Source organism: Myotis myotis, unplaced genomic scaffold (genome assembly GCF_014108235.1).
Source record: "Myotis myotis isolate mMyoMyo1 unplaced genomic scaffold, mMyoMyo1.p scaffold_m19_p_6, whole genome shotgun sequence".
Classification (NCBI taxonomy): domain Eukaryota; kingdom Metazoa; phylum Chordata; class Mammalia; order Chiroptera; family Vespertilionidae; genus Myotis; species Myotis myotis.
This window is the reverse complement of record NW_023416368.1, coordinates 66,531,492-66,554,132: the sequence shown is the minus strand read 5'-3', so window position 1 is coordinate 66,554,132 and position 22,641 is coordinate 66,531,492. Positions and strand designations below refer to the sequence as shown.

The window sequence follows — 22,641 nt, the reverse complement described above, 5'->3', positions numbered from 1 at the left end:
TCGTTTTGTCCTCCATTGTGCTCCTAATTTGCATGTACACTGATAATAATGTTTAATTTCCCAAGCACAACACTTGTAACCATTTCCAAACATTATTCATTCTGTGCTTTGGGAGAAGATAAATTCATTCCCTTGAAAAATATTGTGATATTTACTCAACTTCACTCAGGTAGGTGAGTTGTCCAGTAATTTGATTCTCATTGAACTTATGTCGCATGATGATCATATCTTTGTTTGGGGTTTAAGTCTAGGAATATTTGTTTATGTCAGTAGATGCATGATTAAAAAATAAAATCTAGATTTTAATAAGAATGAGGATATCAAAGAAAATTTAAGGATTTCTATTTATAAAGCACTAAAGAAATGCTTCCAGGTATTTAAGTATGAGTACTGTAATAAGGGGAATAAAATGGTTTTGAACAAAGCAAACTATTTTATACAATATTTCCTTAAAAATTTGTTAAATTAAAACAGAAAAATTTACAAAGTTCACTTGTTTCACTAAGAGAATTGGCCTAAATTCAGCCATAATATACCCTTATATTCACTTCCACACTTCAGTCAGGATAAGCTTTTTATTATCTTCTCAATTGGCTTCATCAACTGCCACAGGAGGCCCTGGATCGGTCCAAGGCTGGGATTGGTTTTTGCCCCAAGAAGAAGCTTTTGCAGGGTTCATGATTAAGTCAGGGCTTGCTATTTTTCTTCTTCTTCTTCTTCTTCTTCTTCTTCTTCTTCTTCTTCTTCTTCTTCTTTTTTTTGTAATTTTGCTGCTAAGGTTTCACATCTGCTCTCCTAACAAACTGCATTTCTGTTTTCTGATGTATTACTCTGATTCCTGGTACCTATTCACAAATCAATTTCTTTTATATGTGTGACTTCTAACCACCAACTCTAGAATTTGGATACCCAAGTTCAGCTGCATTTGTTCAGCTACTTGCCTTAGTCTTCACGGTAATGGCTTCTGATATTCACAACAATGTAAGGTCCTTACATGTCAATTATGTGATTCAGATTAATTGTAGAACTACTTGTAACCAAGGGGAGCAGAATATGCCACCCTCAAATATGCCATTTCAGCATATTGATTACTTCGAATTAAAGTTACTTAAGAAGGGAGCCAGTGCAAGAGAACATTCTGACCTTTATTTGACCCCTTGAAAGCAAAAATCAATGTCTCATATGAAAGCTGCCCTCCCTGTAACAGGAGGGTAAAAGGCATCCTTATCAGAGATAGGGAATTTAGGGCAAGAAGATGGTGTAAACAAACCTGTTACTTCTTCACTAATAGTACTCCAAGTTTAAACCCCCTTGTCCTGTCAATTTTCACAAATGTATTATTTCTTTGCCTAACAATTATAGAAGCTGCCTGCATTGGTCATTCTTTGAGTCTTATATTTTCATGGGCACCCAAGTGCATAAAATTAAATTATTTTTTCTCATTTTAATCTGTGTTATGTCAATTTAAAGTTAGACTAGCCAAATAACCTAGAAGGGAAGGAGAAAGGTTTTTTTTCTCCTACAACAATAATGTAAGTTTTAGAAAAAACAAAACATGCCCTGTAGGATCATCTTGTTAATTCATGGACTTCTTTTCTGATTCACCAATGTGTCTCCAAAATCATGCCTACATTTTTTGTATATTAAATAATTTTGAAACTCAGGAGATCTCTATCAGCCCACAGTCATACAAAGTGCTCTTCTCAGTCATATTTAAGTGTATAAGGGGAATAATACTCTGAGTAAATCAGTTTCCCATATTAAAATGGAATAGAGACATCAGTAGGAGACAGAAGTACTAAGAATATAGTTGCAAATTTCTAGCTATTCATTTATTTCTCTGCTAAATGTTTGACGTCATACCTTGTCAACCTTGTCTTGATGAAAATACTTTTTCTGCCTGACTTGCAAAGATCACTTTATTATCTAGGCATTTCCATGGGTAGAGCTTTTCTTATTAGTGAAGTTAAAACTAGAATTTAAGAATGCTTTCAAAGTTTGGTACTTGGCTGTGCAAGAGTAAATCAGCTCTTAAATAGTTAATATGTTTTTATTATAAAAATGTAAATATAAATACCAATGACCTATATTGCCATTTCAGGTCATCTGTTTATAAATATAAACAAAAACAGAGACAAATGTTAAGGTTGCTTCCGATTTTAAAAAAGAGAGTTCTTTATAAACTTTGACTTGTAAATTCTAAGTGACAACATGGGGTAGTGGAAATAGAACTAATTTAATCCTCAGTTAAATAAAATTGGAATTCTATATCTCTGTGGAAAAATATATAGAGACTACAGCCATGGGTCTTGGACATACTTTCTTCCTGGACCACTGAGAGAAATTTCTTTCAGAGGACAGTTACCTGAAATACAGTGCTTCAGTTTCCTCATCGATAAGAATAATGATTTGCACTCAATATACTTTATATAGTTATTAGAACACTCAAACTATATAATATACAGGTAAAGGATTTCCATATCTTGAAGTATTAACTAATATGATTAACGGATATGAAAGCATTATTATTTTTGCAAGTTGGGCCAATAATGGTAAGGTCATGAGCAAATTAGTCAAGCAGGCCTCATTTTACTTTTCATGCAATTAAATGAAGGAATTGAAATTCTAGTGTGTCATTGTTAATTCAGTAATGGAAGCCATTGCCTCTGATTGATCAGAATTTCACTCCCAGAGTCTTTGAAAGTTATGAAAAGACAATATTCATGTTCATAACAAATCTTTACAAGACTAAAAGATTACCTGATGTATTTTTGGCTTTGGTTCAACTTCTTGGAAAGATGTTTTAAAGCTTTTCGACTTGGAAAAGTGGAATAAGAAATAGTAGCAGGATATTCTGTTTCTTCACAAGGAACAGGGCAGCTAGAATTATGTGTCCCCATTGTACATAATCCCTTCACTTCGATGTGATCTGAAATGAAAATCAAGACAAGACATTCAGAAAAGAGGACTATTTCACAGTGGAAAGGACAGAGCTTTAAAATTTTTTTTTTATCATTTTACTGTTAATGCTTAAAAAAATGGTTTACAAGTCCTATCACTACTTTCTTTTTTGTTGTTAATCCTTACCTGAAGATATTTGTCCATTGATTTTTAGAGAGAGTGGGAGGGGGAGCGACAAAGAGAGAGAAACACTGCTGTGAGAAAGACACATCAATTGGTTGCCCTCTGCACCCCCAACCAGGACCAGGGATAAAGCCTGCAACCTAGGTACGTGCCCTTGACTGTAATCAAACTCAGGACCCTTAAGTCTGTGGGCCAATGCCCTCTCCACTGAGCCAAACTGGCTAGGGCTTTCTTCTTTCTTAACAAAAGCTATTTATATTTTATTTATTTTTTAGTACAAATAAAGCAAAGGACACAAAATATAAAACATAGGAGTTATTACCTTTGAGTTAATTGAATGACTAAATTATTTTCATAAAATATCAGATATCTGGACAGGAGAAAAATATAAAAGGTGTTGCTGTCACCTTGTGTCACTGTTAGAGGAACTTTCCAATGTAATCCTACAAATCTGGTTAAAACTAAAATTATCCTTGGGCTTGTCACAGCTTTTGTGAAATATGCTGCCAGGTATTGAGACTCTTATTTCTGTGGACACAGTAACTTCTGAATCAGCCACTGAGGTTCTCCGCCCTCTGGCCTCTCTTGGCCCCTATAGAGCATCTGGTCTATCCAGGCATGTGTACTGGACAAAGCCCCCGCAGGAAGTGGTGGGTACTTGTCTTCAGCTTTCTTTTGGACAACCTCCCAGTGCCCAATCTCACTGCTACTCACTCTTGGTAGCTATTCCAGTTGTTGTTTTTCATGTGGTTTTGTTATTGAAACTCTCATTTTTTTTTTTTTTTTAAAGAATGCTTTGTTCCCAAGACCCCTTGATTAATGACCAACTTTTGGCTTGTTTTCCAGACTCTAACTTTGATATTCCTTTATGGTATGCTTTCATTTGCATCGTTTATTTTTTTAAGAATACTTGTAATAACCACCACTCTTTCTCTATAGTCACACAAATACATGCAATCTCTCTCTCTCTCTTCTCTCTCTCTCTCCCCTGATATTGTCCCATTATTAGCCCACAGAACTGCATGCATGATTTGTTGCCCCAAGTTTTCCCTCCAGCTTTTACCAGGGATAGGATGTCACAAGAAATTAGGCAACTTAACTTCAACTCCATTGGTCAGGAATATGACTTCTGCATATTCAGTTTTTAAGGTAATTTTAAAAATATATAAGGTCCCTTCTACCCATACCCATTCCATGAAATATTTTACAACCATTAAAAAGAACATGCTAAATCTATTCCTGTTGTTCTGGATATGTTTTTCCACAATGGATTAGAAAAGCAAGTTACATACACAGAAGAGTATGTAACGTGATTTCATTTTAATAAAACAATCAATGACTTAAAGACATCAATATGAAGCTATATATGTGAAGAAAATTATGGTGGAATATACTAGAGTCTTAACATTGGTTGGGGGTTAAGATAAGAAATATGTAAGCAAAATTTTTGCTGATTAATGAGAAATTGTCCTCAATAAACATCACATGTATGGTTGTGATTACATTTAGATAAAAATTTAATCCATGCATTTATATATAATGTATATGTAATGAAATCAATAAATGAAAGGATGCTCACCTAAATTATGATGATGATTTTCAGAGTGATGCAACTTCTACTAATATTGACATGATTTTTTTCTATTCTATAATGTTTGAACTAGTCACAACAAGCATGCTTTCTTTATTTCATGAGAAAAAACAAATTTATTTTGATTATAAGGAAGTATAAGATGTAAAAACATGCAAATTTAGAAATAACAATCAGAATCATCTTACTGTTATATTGTCACTGCATCTCTAATTCAGATGTGTCTTGAAATCAGAGGTTTTTTGTTTTGTTTTACTATGTCTGTGTAAGCTAGTGACGTTCATTTTAAGACCCTTAAGAGCTCCCTCTCATAGTCTCCCTTTTGTTTCACTTATGGACTATTAATAGTATAATTTAAAGTTTTGTGTTACTACGTAAAACTTTTATAGAAATAATGAAAATGAGAGAATATACTAAGCCACTTACCAAGTGTAGGAGAAACGCAGTTGTAAAACTTTTGTAGGTCACACTCTATCCCTTTTCCTTAAAAAGAATAAATATAAATATAGAGACTTTATACTTTATGCAATAAATGACATAACAAAAATAACTTTTTTCCATCCATCTATCCATCAATCTATCCATCTGTCTATACCATTATAAAATGAGTTAAATGAGTAATAATTTTAAAATTGCTTTCACATTTATCATTTCATTTTTTCCAACTCTCCTCCTGTGGTGTCAGAGTCCTGCTCTTATCCACCCTGCTCTTCTGCCTCGTTCAATGCTTTCCTCAGATATCCATGGCTGTGGAAATGTTTCCAATTGTGTGCAGAGGAAGCATGGAGTTTCTTTTCTAGCTACAAAGGTTTCCCAGAGTGAAATATTCAGTGTCAGTATACAAATGATCTAATTTTTCTTTGAAATTGAGAAAACTGCAATGAGCAATTTTAGATGTATGAGAGCAGCCAATTTTATATTTTGAAAATAAGAATTGGCTACTGTCCCTGATAATGTCTTTTCTTTTCTTTCTTTTCTTTTCTTTTCTTTTCTTTTCTTTTCTTTTCTTTTCTTTTCTTTTCTTTTCTTTTCTTTTCTTTTCTTTTCTCTTCTTTTCTTTTCTTTCTTTCTTTTCCTTCTGTGATTCTTTGAGTTAAAAATCTATCCTTTGAGGTTGTATTTATCAAGTGGATGACTTTCCAGCACAGCATTTTACAAGAATGGAAAGCAATTTTATGACATGTTGATGTCTCATGTTTCAAATTAAGTAATAAAATCAAATAAGGGAAAATTTTACCGGGAAGAAGAAAAGGTAAACATCCACATTGCTTTTCTATGTGCCGTGCTTGGCATTCCTTTAAGCAACCAGAAGTGCTGTAGGTACTAAAAGTCTGCAGCTTGATGTTAGGGTTGCATTCTCCCCATGGGTATTCTTGGTGAACTGTCTTGAGATAAAATAAATACCTGGTTCAGGAGATTTTCCTGAGCCAGTCCACCCCTTGGTACCCCAACAAGAAAGACTGATATACATTTTTTACTTTTACTTTTTTCCTTGTTATTACATTTATTGGGGTGACACTGGTTAACAAAATCTTTTATTTTTCTTTTATACCTTTTTGATTTTTTTTAGTTGACTACATTAGCCAATTTTGCCTACTCTATTAACATGAAAAAATATCTGAAGGTAAGTATAATAGTGGTCCTTTAACAGTATCCCAAATGCTCTGTACCTTAATAAAACCAGATTCAGACAGTCTGATTGCTCTAAACATTGAGTCACATAAAAATATTATCATTTATGGAAAGTATATGTTAGCATATTCATCAGCTCACCCACAAAACAGCAACCAAAATCACACCACCAAATTTTTTTTATTGAGCACCTATTTTGTACCAGGCAATATGGCATGTGCTTAATTAATGTGATTCCACTTAAACTTCATACTAACTGTGAAAAGGAAATGTTATTCACACACACTCCCCCAGTGTACAGAGAGGAGAAGGAAATTCAGGGAGTTGATATAAGAAGCTACAGAGCAAGTATCTGGCAAATGGAAACCTGGCAGACATGTCTGACTCCAACATTTCTGCTTTTCCCACTTATTTCTCTCCTTCACAGAACATCCCATTGAGAAAGTGCACCGTTCAGCAACTTAGGTGTCTCTCATACTTCCTGAGCCTTCCATCTCTAATGCGATTGAAAGTTATCTTGCATTTGCTAGGCTTGCTAGCTTCCACTTACATTGTAAATGTGAATTCACTGTTTTTCCTATGTGTGTCTACTAGTAAAGTATTTGAAATGAAACTGGAATTTCCTGGGGTGTTCTAATGTCATGGAAGAAAGGGTTTTTTAGTGAGAAATGTTGTTTATGCGTATATGTATTCACTACCCCTTTAATTCCCTCATATTATACATTTTGCCAATATTTACCTTCACTTGGCGGATGGTTACCCGTGCGTGCATGCCCACAGGTGATGACAAACCTAACCCGTCAAACTGTGGCACCTTCTTTGGTGAATGGATGACAAAGATGATTCCAGCATCAACAAAATCAAGAGTGGGGTCATCAGTGAATTCCTCCTGAAACAAAAATATACCCTCTCCCCAATTACAAATTGACATTAATTCTTTACAAGTTTGAGATTTAGTTTTAACATGACAGAATTTGATTTACTTAAAATAAAATATTTCTGATCAGTCCTTAATCTCTTTGTAAGCTATGAAAATTAAACACCTAACACATCCTTTCTAGGGTTGAATCACATTTTAAGGCTTCGACAGTTTTGCTTGGATCACTTTTACCTAAGATGAAGGCTATAGACATATTTTAATCACCTACTTTCTGGCTCTCTCTTCACCCAGTGGCCTTTTATTTGCTTTATCTTTGGCTGTTCTCTTTGTTTCATTTGTTTTAGAAAATTATTTGGCATTCTTCTTTTCTTTGTAAATGAAATCTCTGGCTTTATTTAAAATTCAAATTAATTTTCCTGTAAGAGTGAAGACATACACTTTCTCTAACCCCCGTGCTCTTCTTTTATCAACCTTATATCAGATAAATAAATTTAAGACTATACTTCTGGGGATTTGGCTATTAGTTTCAGGCTACAAGGAGAAGGAATGGACTTAGGAATATAATGATTTTTATTGTGAATGCGTCAACTGTATTATGGAATTACATTTAATAACCATGCCTAATATTCCATTTATAACTCAGAACCCCATTTCTCTGTGGCCTGCTATAACACTGTATGAAACACTTAACTGGCTCATATGAAGAAGTATTTCAGTGTCATTTACTTATGGAATGTTGTATTGAATATTCAGATTATAGTTGCATTTTAAAGTAGTTAGGAAATTCTAGCTTGTAAAATTTGTAATACAGAGTTTGAAATGACCATATGCTTTACAGCTGAGTGACTTGAAAATATTAATCAGATAGATATACAAGCATGGGTTCATGCATTGAACTGTACAGTACTGTGTTTAAACATAAAAAATGGGATACAAGAGGAAGTTATCCTATATAATAAAAGACTAATATGCAAATCAACTGAACAGCGGAATGACCAGTCACTATGATTGTGCACTGACCACCAGGGGGCAGACACTCAATGCAGGAGCTGCTCCCTGGTGGTCAGTGAACTCCACAGGGCGAGTGCCACTCAGCCAGAAGCCCTGAGCGCAGCAGCAGTAGCAGGAGCCTCTCCCGCCTCCAGGGCAGCACTAAGGATGTCCGGCAGTTGGACATCCCTCTCGCTCCTTACTTCCTGCCTGCTCGCTGCTCCTTAGCACTGCCATGGAGGCAGGAGAGCTTCCGCCACTGCCGCTGTGCTTGCCAGCCATGAGCCCGGCTTCTGGCTGAGCGGTGCTCCTCCTGTGGGAGCACACTGACCACCAGGGAGCAGCTCCTGCATTGAGTGTCTGCCTCCTGGTGGTCAGTGCACATCATAGCGACCAGTCATCTGGTGGTTCTGCTGTAAAGGTTGCTTAGGCTTTTATGAAGGCTTTAGACATATTTTAATTATCTACTTTCTGGCTCTCTCTTCACCCAGTGGCCTTTTATTTGCTTTATCTTTGGCTGTTCTCTTTGTTTCATTTGTTTTAGAAAATTATTTGGCATTCTTCTTCTCTTTGTAAATAAAATCTCTGGCTTTATTTAAAATTCAAATTAATTTTCCTGTAAGAGTGAAGACATACGCTTTCTATTTTATTATATAGATTAGTTGAGCAAGACGGCAGGTGAGGAATTAATCTTGGGTGAGAGCTCTATCCGGAACTCTCAAAGGTGGCACCACTTCATTTCCCAGGTGTCTGGGCATTAAAACCTAAGTAATGAGAACTGTTTAGACAATTTACACATTTATGGAAATTAGGCTTAGTCAAGGTCCACTTATACAATTTTCTTTATATAAAAATTATTTTTATCACCTTTACAGGTCATAGATGCAATGCTTTGTGAAATATCTGTATATGGCTTCCCTCTAAAACACATTGCCTTATTTACATGTAAATCTAAAATTTATTTTTTAAATGCCCAGCATCATCTTACATTAACCATAAATCACGAGTTAGAATTGTTTGGTTTTCTTATTTTGTGGTACAACCATTTTCTGGAGTCACAGTAATGGTAGTCAGTGATATAGCTACAAGTGTCCAGGTTATTGCCTCTAAAGTTTGTCTTTTAATCTCCAACTCAATAGTTGCATCCATAGGACTCTAAACTAAATTAACAAAAAATAAAATAATATCCAACTTGTAGGAACAGTTTGACAGGGTGAAATATTTTGATCAAATCTTTAAAAAACCCATGCTTATTATTATTAGTCTTAAGCTCTGGCTCGGGTTAAAAAAATGCAATACCTGATTGACATTGAAGAGCAAGCTTAACCCTCTTCCAGAGACACTCACTTTTTCCCTTGCTTCGATATTTTCGCCATGATTGAAAGTAAAACAATTTCCGTATTCAGTGAAGACATGTGCGAAATCCTCCAATATGAAAATGAACCAAATAAAACAAAATCAGCTGGTCAAATAAAGGTATGTTGGTCATTTCTAAACTTCAAATTGCTATAAAGTTTTGTTTTTTTCTTACATCACAGGTGTCTGAATGAGCATACAGAAATATCAAGAAGAATAGATAGTCTAATTATTTATATTCAATGAGAGTTTTCATTTTTTTGGATACGTACTAGTCAATGTGTATGTGACTCATTGAGACATTTTCATATGCAATTTAGCATAGTTTAAAAAACATTTAAAAGTCATTTGTTTTATATTTGCTAAGGATTCATGGAAACATATATTTTTCTTATGGAGAACTCCCTCAGCATCCTTTTTATACAGCCACCCTTCCCTCCTCCCCCCGCTACCGTGCAGGGTCCTAGTGGGCCAGCCATCAGCTTGGCTCCTTTGATCCTCCTCCTCCAACCACCTCCACTATGGAGAATGCATGTGATACAAGCAGGGCCAATCTTAATACTTGTATCAGAGATTGTTTTGTATCAGAGATTGTTTCAATAATTGACATGTGTCCTAAGTATAGCTAATTAGAATCTCCCATGGGATTTGTAAGTGGATACAGGAGTGGGCAGCATAGGCAACTATTTTAATATGGTGCTAGAGTTGTCAGCAGCCTTCTTGGCTCTGTGTGAGGAGGACTTCTGTAGAAAGAAGCCAACTGGAGTCATGAGATGGAAATTGAAACAGCATATTAATGATAGTCTCAGAGTCCTTTGGCTGAGCTCCTACTTAACTCAATTCATTCTTTTTACTCTTAAGCTTATCAGAGTTGGGTTCCTGTAATTTGTACCTGAAAATGTCTACTACAAAATTCCTTGGTGATACTTTTAAATATGTCTGTAAATAAAAAGCAATATGGAAGAGCTTCTACTCTAAATTAAGAGTTTAGAGCAGGGCTTCATCTCTGTCAGATGTCTCTCAGGCACTTCTTTCTGTTTACTGTGGGCGAAGGAAGGCTACCAAAAAGATAAGAAATTGTGTCTTAGGATCATGAATTTGTCAATCATCTAGGAACACATACTACAGAATGACTGATACAGGAACTAAGGGGTCAAATTCCCTATATACTTTGCTTGCAGATTCCAGATATGTCAACAATTTTATCTTAAATGTAAGAAAATAAAAACAAGATGTTATGAGTAATTAGAGAAATATAAATAATTTTTATGGTCAAATACTGGGCCCATCTCATTTTCTATAACCTCTGATATAATACCACATGCATAAAAACAGTATATTCTTGCTTAATGGTAATAAAAATGCTACATTGGAACATATTGTTCACTGATGAATGGGGAAATTAAAATACCACCTTATGTTAAATTTGTGTTTCTTTTGGAAGGACTATTATCCTGCAACAAAGGCAGCCAAAGATTTATGTTCTCTACCTTTTCTTATCTAATTACTTAAAAAAGGAAATATGTCTCTTACATAACTCTACCCTCTGACATCATAAGGCTGAGCTAAGGAAACATAATCGTTAAGCAAATTTAGATTGTCCATGGGAATAAACTTTATCTCAATGTGAAACAGTCCGGTAAAGTAGCTTATTATATTGATGATATTCAAAGAAACAAATCATTACCTGTGAGCCACATGGCTTTCCAAAAAAGTCACATTTCAACAAAGTGCTGTTGTTGAGATAAAAGCCATTTTTCCTGACAAACTCTGCAATGCTGAAGTTTTGTTGACTTGCAAGAAAATCAATAGCCTCTTTAAAACCAGTAGAATTGGCACGGATTTCCTGGAGATGGAGGACTTTGGATACAATATTCCATAAGAAAAAAATAACACCAAATTTGGCTACAGCTTCAGTTTGGAACCTATCAGTAGGAATACAGGTATTATTTAGAATAATGAAAACTTGTTTTTATCTAGAGGACAGAGCCCACACATCTAGATCATACCAGATTCTCCTGCTTCTCTCCTACATTTCCCCTCATTCATGATACATTCAAGCAAAATTAGACTCCTAAGAGGTCTTTATCACATCCTGTAATTTACCTTGTGTTTGTACATACAGTTTCATTTACCTAGAATACCTTCCAGACCTTGATATGGATACACCCTGATGGATCCTCAAGACTCAACATAAAGGGAGAGGTAGAAATGGGGAGCTGATAGAAATATAGACTTTGGAGCCAGATCTCCTTTGCCATTGTGGTGGCTTTGTACTGTGTTTGCATGGCTATGTTGAAACTGCAACATACCCTTCCTTCTGTGTATCTGGTTACAACCTGAAGCTCATTGTTGGGCAGAAGTTACGGTTCCTCACTCTCACTGGGTTCATGGTCTGACTCCACTTGTGGCATGGGACAGTAGCCAGGAGGACCCTTCCTCCAACTCCTGCCCAATCTCCTCTTTCAGTTTCTTCAGATCCTGGGTCAGTGAGAGGACAATCTAGAAAATGTGCCAACTTATCCTGCAGGTCACCTTGAAGATGGGTGGTAGTGAAAAAGAGAGACACACATCTCCAGCTTCTGTTCATGCCCTTTACTTCATATCTATCTGTCTTTCTGGCTGCTGACCTTGCTGACTTCAGGCCCAGCCCCTGTGATTCAGTGGGGGCTCAATCCCTATAGTAAAACCCTTATTTTATGTCACTCAAGCTGGTTCTGTTTCTGTCATGGATCCTGGTTGTTAGAGCCACTTACTAGTATGACTTAGCAAATTCCATCTCACTGTGACTGTTTTCTCACTTCTAAAGTTGGTGTATGTTATTATCACCTATCTCAGAATGTTATTTCTATGATTGAATTATCTTTCCTAAACTATTGAGAAGAATGCCTGAAATGTAGTGAGTGCTAGGTAAATATTCATTATATAAATGCTTCATTATTGTCAAAGTGTTTTCCTGGCAATCAAAGCAGAAGTAACATATTTGATCTTACTACTCTAAGTAATTTGCAAGTCTCTTATGTTGTTGAGCAATTTCTGCCTTGCATTATGTACTGTTCTTTATTTGCATACCTTACATGCTTTTCAAATATGATTAATATTTCGATACAATAAATCTTGAAACTGAACCAACTTTCTTTAAATTGACTCCTAGAAAACATGGAATGAAATGTGTGATCCACTCTTGATAAGTGTAAGGGGCCGTGTGGCTTGCATATAACCTCACTCCTGGGCTCTCTTTATGTCCCAGGTTTTATATTTTATTTTCACTTCCCTTTATGTTATTTTTATGCATTTCTTTTCTCTCTTATACAAGCCACATTAAACCCTGTCTCAGTTAAAGTAGGGCATACACAAAACAAAAATTGGGGAAAAAAATCTCAGACAAATATCATACAGTCTTTTAGAGATAAGAAACTGCTTTCATGAGCAGTCTCTAATATAACACCTTACTTAACCAGCTTTGAGTTTTGCAAGGACTGTCTTAAAACCAGAAGCCTAAGCCTTGGCCAGTGTGGCTCAGTTGGTTGTGCCTCAGCCCATGCATTGCAAGGCCGCGAGTTTGACTCCCGGGCAGGGCACATACCCGGGATTTGGGGCTCTATCCCCAGTAGAGGGTGTGCAGGAGACAGACAATTGGTGTTTTGCTCTCACATCGATGTTTCTTTTCCCCTCTCCCTTTGTCTCTCTCGGATCAATTTTAAAAAACCCTCACATATTTATTTTACAAACCTCAAAACAAAAAACCCAGCAGCTCAGATTCTAAAACCTTATACCTATCCTCTTCTGACTTTGTCTTTTTTTTGAAATACGTTTTTATTGATTTCAGGGAGGAAGGGAAAGAGGGAGAGTGAGAAAGAATCATTGATCGACTGCCTCCTTTAGGCCCCACACTGGGGGTCAAGCCTGCAATCTGGGCATGTGCCCGACCGGGAATCAAACCTTGACCTCCTGGTTCATAGGTCGATGCTCAACCATTGAGCATGGCAGCCTGGCTAACTGCCTTTCTTTAGCGACGCTCTCAAGCCTCCATCTTAGGGATAGTCTAACTAACTACAGTATATCTGGCAACCTTGCTTTTCATTTCAGAAGTGTTTCTGCTGACCTTTTGAGGCATTAAGTTTACATTAGCAACAGATTTGGGGTTGAAGAACAGTGTGAGCCCTAAATTGAGTAATGGGCCTTTAATTTGCTTCAGCTTTCTAACTTTGAATGACTCACAGGATCTGCTCCAAAGTTCTGTGACTTTGGAGTCCCACACAGGCTGAGTCAATACTGCCTCACACAATGTTCTCTGGATGCTTTTTAGGATGATTATGCAGAGAAATGAAGGAATTTCCACACATGTAGGAGGTATGACTACAATAGATTAAAAGGTTCAAGGGGAGGGGGGTGCATTTAAAAATATTAATAGTTAGGATCATGAGGGTAATTTAGGTAGATGGATCAACCTTAATGAATAAAATCTAACAATATTTGGAACAAAAGAAGTAAAAAGCTTCGTAAGGCATATTCTTCAGCATAAGACCAAAATCTGTTGCTGAATTTATTTTCAACTTCATTTCAAACTTCAAAATTCTTTCAAAAATATTCTTTTAAAAATCTTGCTTAGTTATAGTTTACCTGACTCTTGTATTTAACATACTGGTAAGAAACTAGTAATAGAAATAATAATAAAAGTACATTGGTTTGTTTGAACAATTTAAACTGACAACCAATTACTAAAGAAGTCCTTCTTATGTATATTAATATCTCTAACTACACTTCCCCAAATTATGTGACCCAAATGAATGTTTTATCTGGTGTCCAAGTTGATGCCTAATTCAGTCCTTCATTGAGCCTCCCTAAAACAAATCTAAATCTACCATGTATTAGCAGGAAGTTAATATTTTATAAATCATTTTGTGAAGATGAAAAATGTACAAGAATGTCTTCTTTTTGAGCTCTCCTATTAATTAATTTTAACACATTAGAGTTCTCTAATTAATAAAATCTTTGACATGCATTCATTTCATATTTGTATGAAAGTCATGATTTTGGTTTTTATGTAAAATGCTTTAACACAATTTTTTGCATTTAAACCGAGATTTGGAATAAAGAAGTACAGTTATTATTGTAAAGATGAAGAAACAGAACTTGAGTTACTTGTTTATTTGTGTGTGTTTTTTTAATCTTTTGAGTTACTTGTTTAAAAACAATGGACAAAGTAACTTCACTATTTACTACATCTAAGCATGTTCTCTTATATTTATAAAAGAAAACTAGTTTTAGCAGTTATTTTTAGCAAATATAATGGAAATGTATGACACATTTTATGGTCAACACAGAGACATTTGAAAATCACTCCAAGTGCTAAATTTTTCTTTTCTTTCAGTTTTATTTTGAATTGGCATTTTTGTATTACGTTTATTAATTTTAACATTTTATTGGCATTAAAACAAGTAGTTCATTATTATCACTTGTTTATTTTCATGATTGTTACTGGAAATGATTTTGTCGTATAGAGTAGTCGTATTAAAAACGATCCACTCTGAGCTTAATGTACGCTGGATAGGTCCCTGGTCCCATGGCAAATATTCAGAAGTCTCTTGGCAAAGTTCCCTCGCCTCGTGGATATAGTCCTATGGTCAAGGTATATCAGCACAAGTGTTTGATTAGGGGTCGGTCAACAGATCTTTTCCAGTTTCTAGATAAGGGTCCTCAAACTACGGCCCGCAGGCCACATGCGGCCCTCCGAAAACATTTATCCGGCCCGCCAGGCGTTTTTGCTGCCGCTGCCTGTCCTGCTTAGCAGCCGGCTTGTCCCGGCCCGCAGTGCGCATGTGTGGAATGTCTGAGGGACAGTGAACTGGCCCCCTGTTTAAAAAGTTTGAGGACCTCTGTTCTAGATGGTAACTTTAAAGAAATTGCAATGTTAATTAAACCTTATTTTTTCTCATGTGAATTGAATGCAATGCAGCTTAGAGGAATGGTCTTCAAATTGGGATGGGCATGTGCTCAAGGGTACTCATGAATAAATTTCTAGATCCTCTACTCTTAAAAAAGAGCCTGCATTCACAATATTTATCCTATCATTGATGAAAGAGGTTTTACCCTTCACCTATCACAAATCTTAGCGTATAATGCCTACTGGTACTTAACAATCTTAGGGCTCTTAACAGAGGCATAAATAAATTGTAGCTTACTTCAGGGGAACCTTGATTGGTTCTTAGACTTAATTCTAAGGCTCCTTCAATTTTTTCTAAGCTTGTCATGCACATATTTCTGATTCGGGTAAAACTTAATGTCAAACACTGGGTATTTGGGCCTTTATTGAGAGCCTGTAAATTGAAAAAAAGAGAAGTAGTACAATAAAATTTGTTATTGTAAATATAATTTGGTTATTTTGTGAATCTTCCAGATTATTGTGATATTTAATCAAAGTCTAGATAAAAATATACATAATTCATATCAATGTACTTTATTTAATAAAGTAGTTAAAGTTTTATGGACTCATGAAATTCAGGGTGTCCCCCCAAAAAATGTATACACACTTTGAATAATTATTAATTCAAATGAGTTAAATCTGTAAAGAAACATCAATTGAACTATCAGCTGTTAAAGTGTGTATACATTTTTAGAGGGCCACCCTGTATTTATTCACATTACAGTTAATCCTTATCCTATTTTATATAACAAAGTTTATAATATTTTTGATATCCTAAACTTAAGACATAAACATTTAAGCTAGTGGTTAAAAAATCAATTTCAAATATGCACATCAAATTATAGTTTTTCAAAGATCCTTTATATGACACATGAGCTAAAAAGTTTGAAGATCATTTGCTTTGAGAACCAGACAGTAGGCAGCTTGAATTCTTTACCTGATCTGTTAATAATTTGCCAAACAATGTTGTATAAAATCCTCATGAATGAGTCTCCGAAGAGTCTATCTGTCAAATTAACCTTTGGGAGTTGAGGATGTCTCTTATTCCTATGGTACTGATGATGTCTTAGTTCTTTGTCATCTAAGGAAGAATAAGTCTCTTATAATTGATACCAAATTTTTGGACTGGAATCGGATTTTTTGTCTGCCAGAATCGAAAAATGAATCCACAGGAAGAAAGAGGTATAGCAAAGGTGGAGATTTATTGAAGAACAAGTACAGACTCCCACGTGGGGAGAGGGAAGAGTTCCACAGAATGGACTCCCAAGTAGGGAGGGGGAAAGGGTCCCACTGAGTCCTCCCCTCCCCCCCATGGTTTATAAAGGCTACAGTTCCTGTGTCCTGATATCCCCTCTGATTGGTCAATATTCCCCTTCGAATTGGTTACTATAGTGATTCCTGAGCCCTCCTCCCTCATAGTCCTTCCATTCCTCTGGGCTTTCTTCTTTTCCATCGAATGAAGAGCTTCCTTCTGTTTATTTGCAAATATAGATCTTTCGTGGCTACTTCCAGTTCCTTTGTCCTATGGAAATATACTGTTGCTGCTTCCTTGTCCTATGGAAATATACTGTTGCTGCTTCCTTGTCTTATGGAAATGTAACTGCACCTGGCTTCCTTGTGTTATGGAAATGTACCTTCTCCCAGTCTGCAGCCCCTTGTTTTTTCCATGGACCCCAATTCTAAAAAATCCCTAAGCCTGACTATAGTCCCCCTAAAATTCCTGCTTCATAATTAAGAACTTACCTATTCCACAATTAGAGTGTCTAGAATATTGAATCTATTTTGACTTTCTGAATTTCAGTATTTTCACAATGATGTTCCTGACTGCTAATCTCTTTGTATTCATTGTATGGAAGTTCATTGAACTTTTTGGATGTGTAGATTAAAGCTTTTCTGCAAACTTTGGGAGAAAGTTTGGGACTTGATGCCTTAAAAATATTTTTCTACTCTCTTCACTCGCTTCTCCTTCTGTACTCCCATTTTGCATGTGTTTTTATATTTAAAACTAGAAGCCTGGTGCACAAAATTTCTGCACAGGAAGAGGGGGGTGGTCCCTCAGCCTGGTCTGCACCTTCTCACAATCCGGGACCCCTCAGGGGATGTCTAACTTGCTGGTTTAGGTGAGATCTTGCAGTTATAATCCTATCTAATAAAAGAGAAACATGGTAATTAGCGTACGACCACTACCCTTCCCATTGGCTAATCAGGGCGATATGCAAATTAACTGCCAGCCAAGATGTTGGCCGGCAGCCAGGCAGCTTGAAACTAACATGAGGCTTGCTTGCTTCAGTGATGGAGAAAACCAACATTCCCCGCCTGCCTTGCCATTTTCCGCCTGCCTTGCCGGCCTCTGAGCTTGCAGTTTGAAACATTGTTACAAATATAGAAGCTAAACAAACCCCCAGAAACCTGCTTTCAGCCTGCTGTGATCTCAGAGCTGGAGTTGATACAGTGTTTTGATTATAGAACCCAAACAAACCATATACCTGCTTTCAGCAGCAGAGGCCTCAGAGCTGGAGCCAGAGCTAAAGCTGGCCCAGAATAAAAAAAGAAAAAGAAAAAAAGGAGCAGTTGGGAGCTTCAGTCACCCCCAGCCTGAAAATAGCCCTCAGCCCCTCACCCAGACTGGCCAGGCACCCCAGTGGGGACCCCCACCCTGAAGGGTGTGTGACCAGCTGCAAACAGCCATCATCCCCTCACCCAGGCTGGCCAGGCACCCCAGTGGGGACCCCCACCCTGATCCAGGACACCCTTCAGGGCAAACCAGCCGGCCCCCACCCATGCACCAGGCCTCTATCCTATATAGTAAAGGGTAATATGCCTCCCAGCACCTGGATCAGTGGAGCCGTGAGGCCTCCCAGAACCAGGATCAGCGGAGCTGAGAGGCCTCCCGGCACCGGGATCAGTGTGACAGGGGTCAGTGCCCAAACCACCTGATCGCCTTGTGGCTCTGTGTGTGACAGGGGGCGGGGCCACAACCTCCCTATCTGCCCTGCTCTGTTCATGACAGGGGAAGGCGCCCCAACCTCCTGATCAGCCCTGCTCTGTGCCTGATAGGGAGGAGCTCCCCAACCCCCTGATTGCCCTGTGGCTCTGTGTGTGACTGGGTGCGGCGCCCCAACCCCCCCCCCCCCCATGGGCCCTGCTCTGTTTGTGACAGGGTAGAGCCATAACCTCCCCATTGGCCCTGCCCTGAGTGTGACAGTGGTGGTGCCCCAATCCCCTGATCGGCCCTGCTCTGTGGGTAATAGAGGGAGGCGCTCCAACCCCCTGATCCGCCCTGCTCTGTGCATGACAGGGGGCAGCAACCCAAATCCCCAATTGGCCCTGCTCTGAGCCCGACCAGGGGCTGCACCTAGGGATTGGGCCTGCCCTCTGCCACCCAGGGGCAGGCCTAAGCCAGCAGGTCGTTATCTCCCGAGGGGTCCCAGACTGCGAGAGGGCACAGGCCGGGCTGAGGGACCCCCCCCTCCTGCCCGAGTGCACAAATTTGTTATAATTATACGGAAAGCCCCCTTGGGGAGAGTGTCAGAGTTCTTGTTCTTAGCGCCTGCCTCTCCCATCGGCAAAGTCTTTACAAGCAAGGTTCTGGGCAGGCAGTGGTTTCTAGTCTCCTGACCTTGTCTCAATGTGGAACCTCCACCCTAGGAGCAGCTGGGGTGTGGGTGATTGAGTATCACAGTCCAATATGCCTGGGGTAGAACTTTCTTTCTTTGAAAGTGCCAGGATCAAGACTTTTACACCCATTTTATGACAGGGTTTGGTGCAATGCCTAACAAATCATTACTGAAGGTAGAAAGAAAAAAAGAAAAAGAAGTGAAAGAAGAAATCAATAAGCTTGTTTGCTCCCTAAATGAGTGTGTATAAGTACAACTGAAGAACTTAGATTGCTTTCCATGTGTTAAATAATGCATGATAAAACTCGATTTCAGTCATCCAAGAAAGGTTATGCTACCAAAGTTATAGAAACTTATTAAGAGAATAATTGTTACCTGTTCAAATTACAAAACGTCACAGCTGGGAACTCTATCTTTTCCACATACTGAACCTCTACAGACGTTGTGGTCGGCCATGTGAAGTAGTTGACCAAGCGACTGTAGATCTGCCATACCACCAGTGAGACGGAGCCCAAGACCACCACCAGCCAGATCACCTTGCGGATTTTGCTCCGGTTCCGAACAATATTATGTAGCCCATGAAAGGAAGTGGAGATGGCAAAGTCATGGTCAAACTTCTTTCGGTCAGTGGGAGAGGGCAGTGGTTTCTTTGAAAGCCAGAGCTTTATCTTTCCCAAGAGTCCTGAAGCTTTTTCCCATGCAATAATTAAATAATAACAACAACAACAAAGGAATGAGTTAGGAAACCTTGATGTTATCTGTAAAAAATACAACTTACATAAATGTAAACAGGTTACTCTTATGATGTGTGATACATACAGTTTCTTCTTGAATTGCATGGTCTATTCAGAAATCAAGAAGTAGCAGTATCGGCTACATGGGTGTAAGGAGAATACGCTAAAGCAATTCCTAGAATGCTTCCTGTGAAGGCAAATGTGCAAGTGCCATCGTATTTGTATGTGGTTGCTTGCAATTTCAAAATAAACTCACTTTGAATAGGTTGCTTACAACACATAATCTTTAACAGCGTATCACTAATTTTTAAAATTCTTCTCTGAAGAATCACAAAATCTCTTAGATGCCACAAACAAAATCAGGCTGATTCTTCTGCGCGTCGTAAGCGTGACTATGCTGGGGTATTGTAGGCTCATGTGCTCTGATACGTAACTACTTTACTTCAGTTGGCTACTTAGTTAAAATGTATAATGTTGCATTGTTAGTTAAGTAATATATTTTCTACCTCTTTAGAAAGTGAATTCATATTTTTAAGATTATCAATAATCAAATCATGTTTATTGATACTGATTGCTAAGGACCCAGTAAAGGTAGCCCTAAAATATTTATGGTAACATATAACATATTCAAAATTCCCCTTTGGTTTAATTTGTTTTTAACTTTCTGTAAAAGATGTAGAGGATTCTTTTGCTGAGAGAAAGTTTTCGTGTAATTCAGAGGATGAGATGGCCTTTGGAATGGACAGATCTGGTTTCTGAGCCAGATCGCACATCTTTCCATCTGTGCGACTTTAGCCAAATTTCGTAATCTTTCTGATACTTTGATCCTGGGCTGTCACATGGGAGCAATAGTCTCTGCCACCTGAGCTTGTTGTGAGTATTAAATAAGAACAACTTGGCAAATGACCTGGACCATGCTAATGTTAGCTATTTTTGTTCTTCTGTAAATTTAGTGGTGAGGTGGTAAATGATAACATTTTCATTTCAGAAAGGACTTCTTAATGGTCATAAATGCTTATAATTAGGTCAAATTAACTGTCATATGTTTTGCTTTAATTGAGGAAGTATTTTTTTGTAAACTAATCAGCATTAATATACTTCTAAAGGTTTTAGGTGTTAAAATTAAATTATTACATAATACTTCATAAGTCTCCAATCAATTACTTAAGCTTAAGTCATGAATATATGATAATACACACCTGAACATTTTATAAGGGACTCAAATTGATTGCAAAATGTTAGGACAAAATTAAAAATTATATTATGATTATTTTACAGAGACTATACACTGACCAGCTTGAATTTTAACTAAAACTTAGAGTAGCCTCACTTACTGTTGTTAATATCAAATTAGGTTATATATGTATATATTAATTGTCACAGTCCCAAGGAAAAATCAGACATATGAGAAAAACTATTATTCTTATTATGCATTAGCAGAATAAATTGAGTAATGCCCTTTGGTGTATTATTCAGCCACCAGTTACAAACACATATGAAGAGTCAACTCTGATAGAAGTACAACTATCTCCGGGCATCTGACAGTAGTCTTCCTACCACAGGGACCAAAGCTGTTAAAAGGAAAGATTAATCTAGGAACCAGTAACTGGCCAAGCTAAGTATTGCTGGGTGCAAGCATTACCCTAAAAATATATTTCAACTTTATCTGTCAAAAATTAGCACACTTACTATAGATCTACTATTGGACACTTGCTTTGGCTGTACTGGAGTATTCTGTTTTTTGCTAGGGTTTCAAATGACCTTTTAAAAGTATTATTTGAGATGAAGAGTGAAGAAACAAGATGATGTGTCACTGTGAGGAAGATCAGAATTGGTTTAGTAAACGGCCCATCAGCCTACAAAGCAGGAACCAGCCTACTTTCCTGACTGAAACGTACACTCTGTAATTATGGCAAATGGCCCGTGCCATGAATACTGATCTTATGGAAACATTTGGAGGATCATCAAATGAAATTTTTTTTCTGTATTTTAAAAATAAAACTGGTAGACACTTGATAAGCAGAGAAAACAAAACAACAAAAAACAACAAAATAAAACAACAATAAAGATTCATTCTAGTATACAATATTTTACAACTATTTTTGACTTCCTCATTCAAAGTATCCCTAAATAACCCAAACTGTATTGCTTGTATTATATTGAGGTAAATATTGGAAAGCACATTTACCAAATGAAAAAAAAAAATGCCCCTTTCTCTTTGCTAATTTCTAGCCTTAAAAATGAGAATTACAACTTTTCTCACAATTTACTCTTTACCCACCTTTCTCAGCATAGACTTTTGTTTTCTCCGTCTGCTCCATTTGTCATTTCAGTAAGCAGGAGTCCTAGGGAGTATATCCAGTTTTCATTAATAACCATGTTCCTTTTGTGGCCTTTATATTAAATACAGCAGTTGAGGTTGTAAAAACCGTGGGGGCAATTTAAATGTTTGTGTTGCTATGTTTTGCCTCAGAAAGCATATAATTTGCAAACCAAAAAAATACTGGCAGAAGCAGCTATGTGCATTTATGGACTGATGAGAGGCTGTCATAGAGTGAAACAAACAAACAAACAAAAAGAATTTGGAAACAAATTTACCCATAATTGGAGACAATCTTTACAAACACCTGTGGTTTTAAACTATCCCTGACCAGGCAGCCCCCTTAGACTTTATTTCCAACTCTCTGTGTATACAAGTTTGAATCAAAATGCAGTTGGAATGAAATCTTGGGGGTACAGATGTCTTGGTGGAAGTTTTTCAGTATCAGATGAAGCAATTTCAAAACAGAAATAGTAATCAGTAAAGATGACAAAATAAAATACCAGAAAAC

General features: G+C 37.2%; 1 protein-coding gene across 1 annotated transcript in view; it reads right to left on the bottom strand.

Annotated features, from left to right (window-relative positions):
- Positions 1-22,131, bottom strand: part of ASIC5 (acid sensing ion channel subunit family member 5) — a 28,276-nt gene extending 6,145 nt beyond the window's left edge. Inside the window, exons 1-8 of the mRNA XM_036314883.1 lie at positions 22,092-22,131; positions 19,452-19,758; positions 11,221-11,458; positions 9,477-9,602; positions 7,047-7,196; positions 5,913-6,060; positions 5,102-5,158; positions 2,761-2,929 (exon numbers count right to left, since the gene is read on the bottom strand). Of these exons, the coding sequence (XP_036170776.1) occupies positions 2,761-2,929; positions 5,102-5,158; positions 5,913-6,060; positions 7,047-7,196; positions 9,477-9,602; positions 11,221-11,458; positions 19,452-19,758; positions 22,092-22,131 (1,235 nt within the window). The remainder of the gene's footprint in view (positions 1-2,760; positions 2,930-5,101; positions 5,159-5,912; positions 6,061-7,046; positions 7,197-9,476; positions 9,603-11,220; positions 11,459-19,451; positions 19,759-22,091) is intronic.
- Positions 22,132-22,641: the final 510 nt, after the last annotated feature.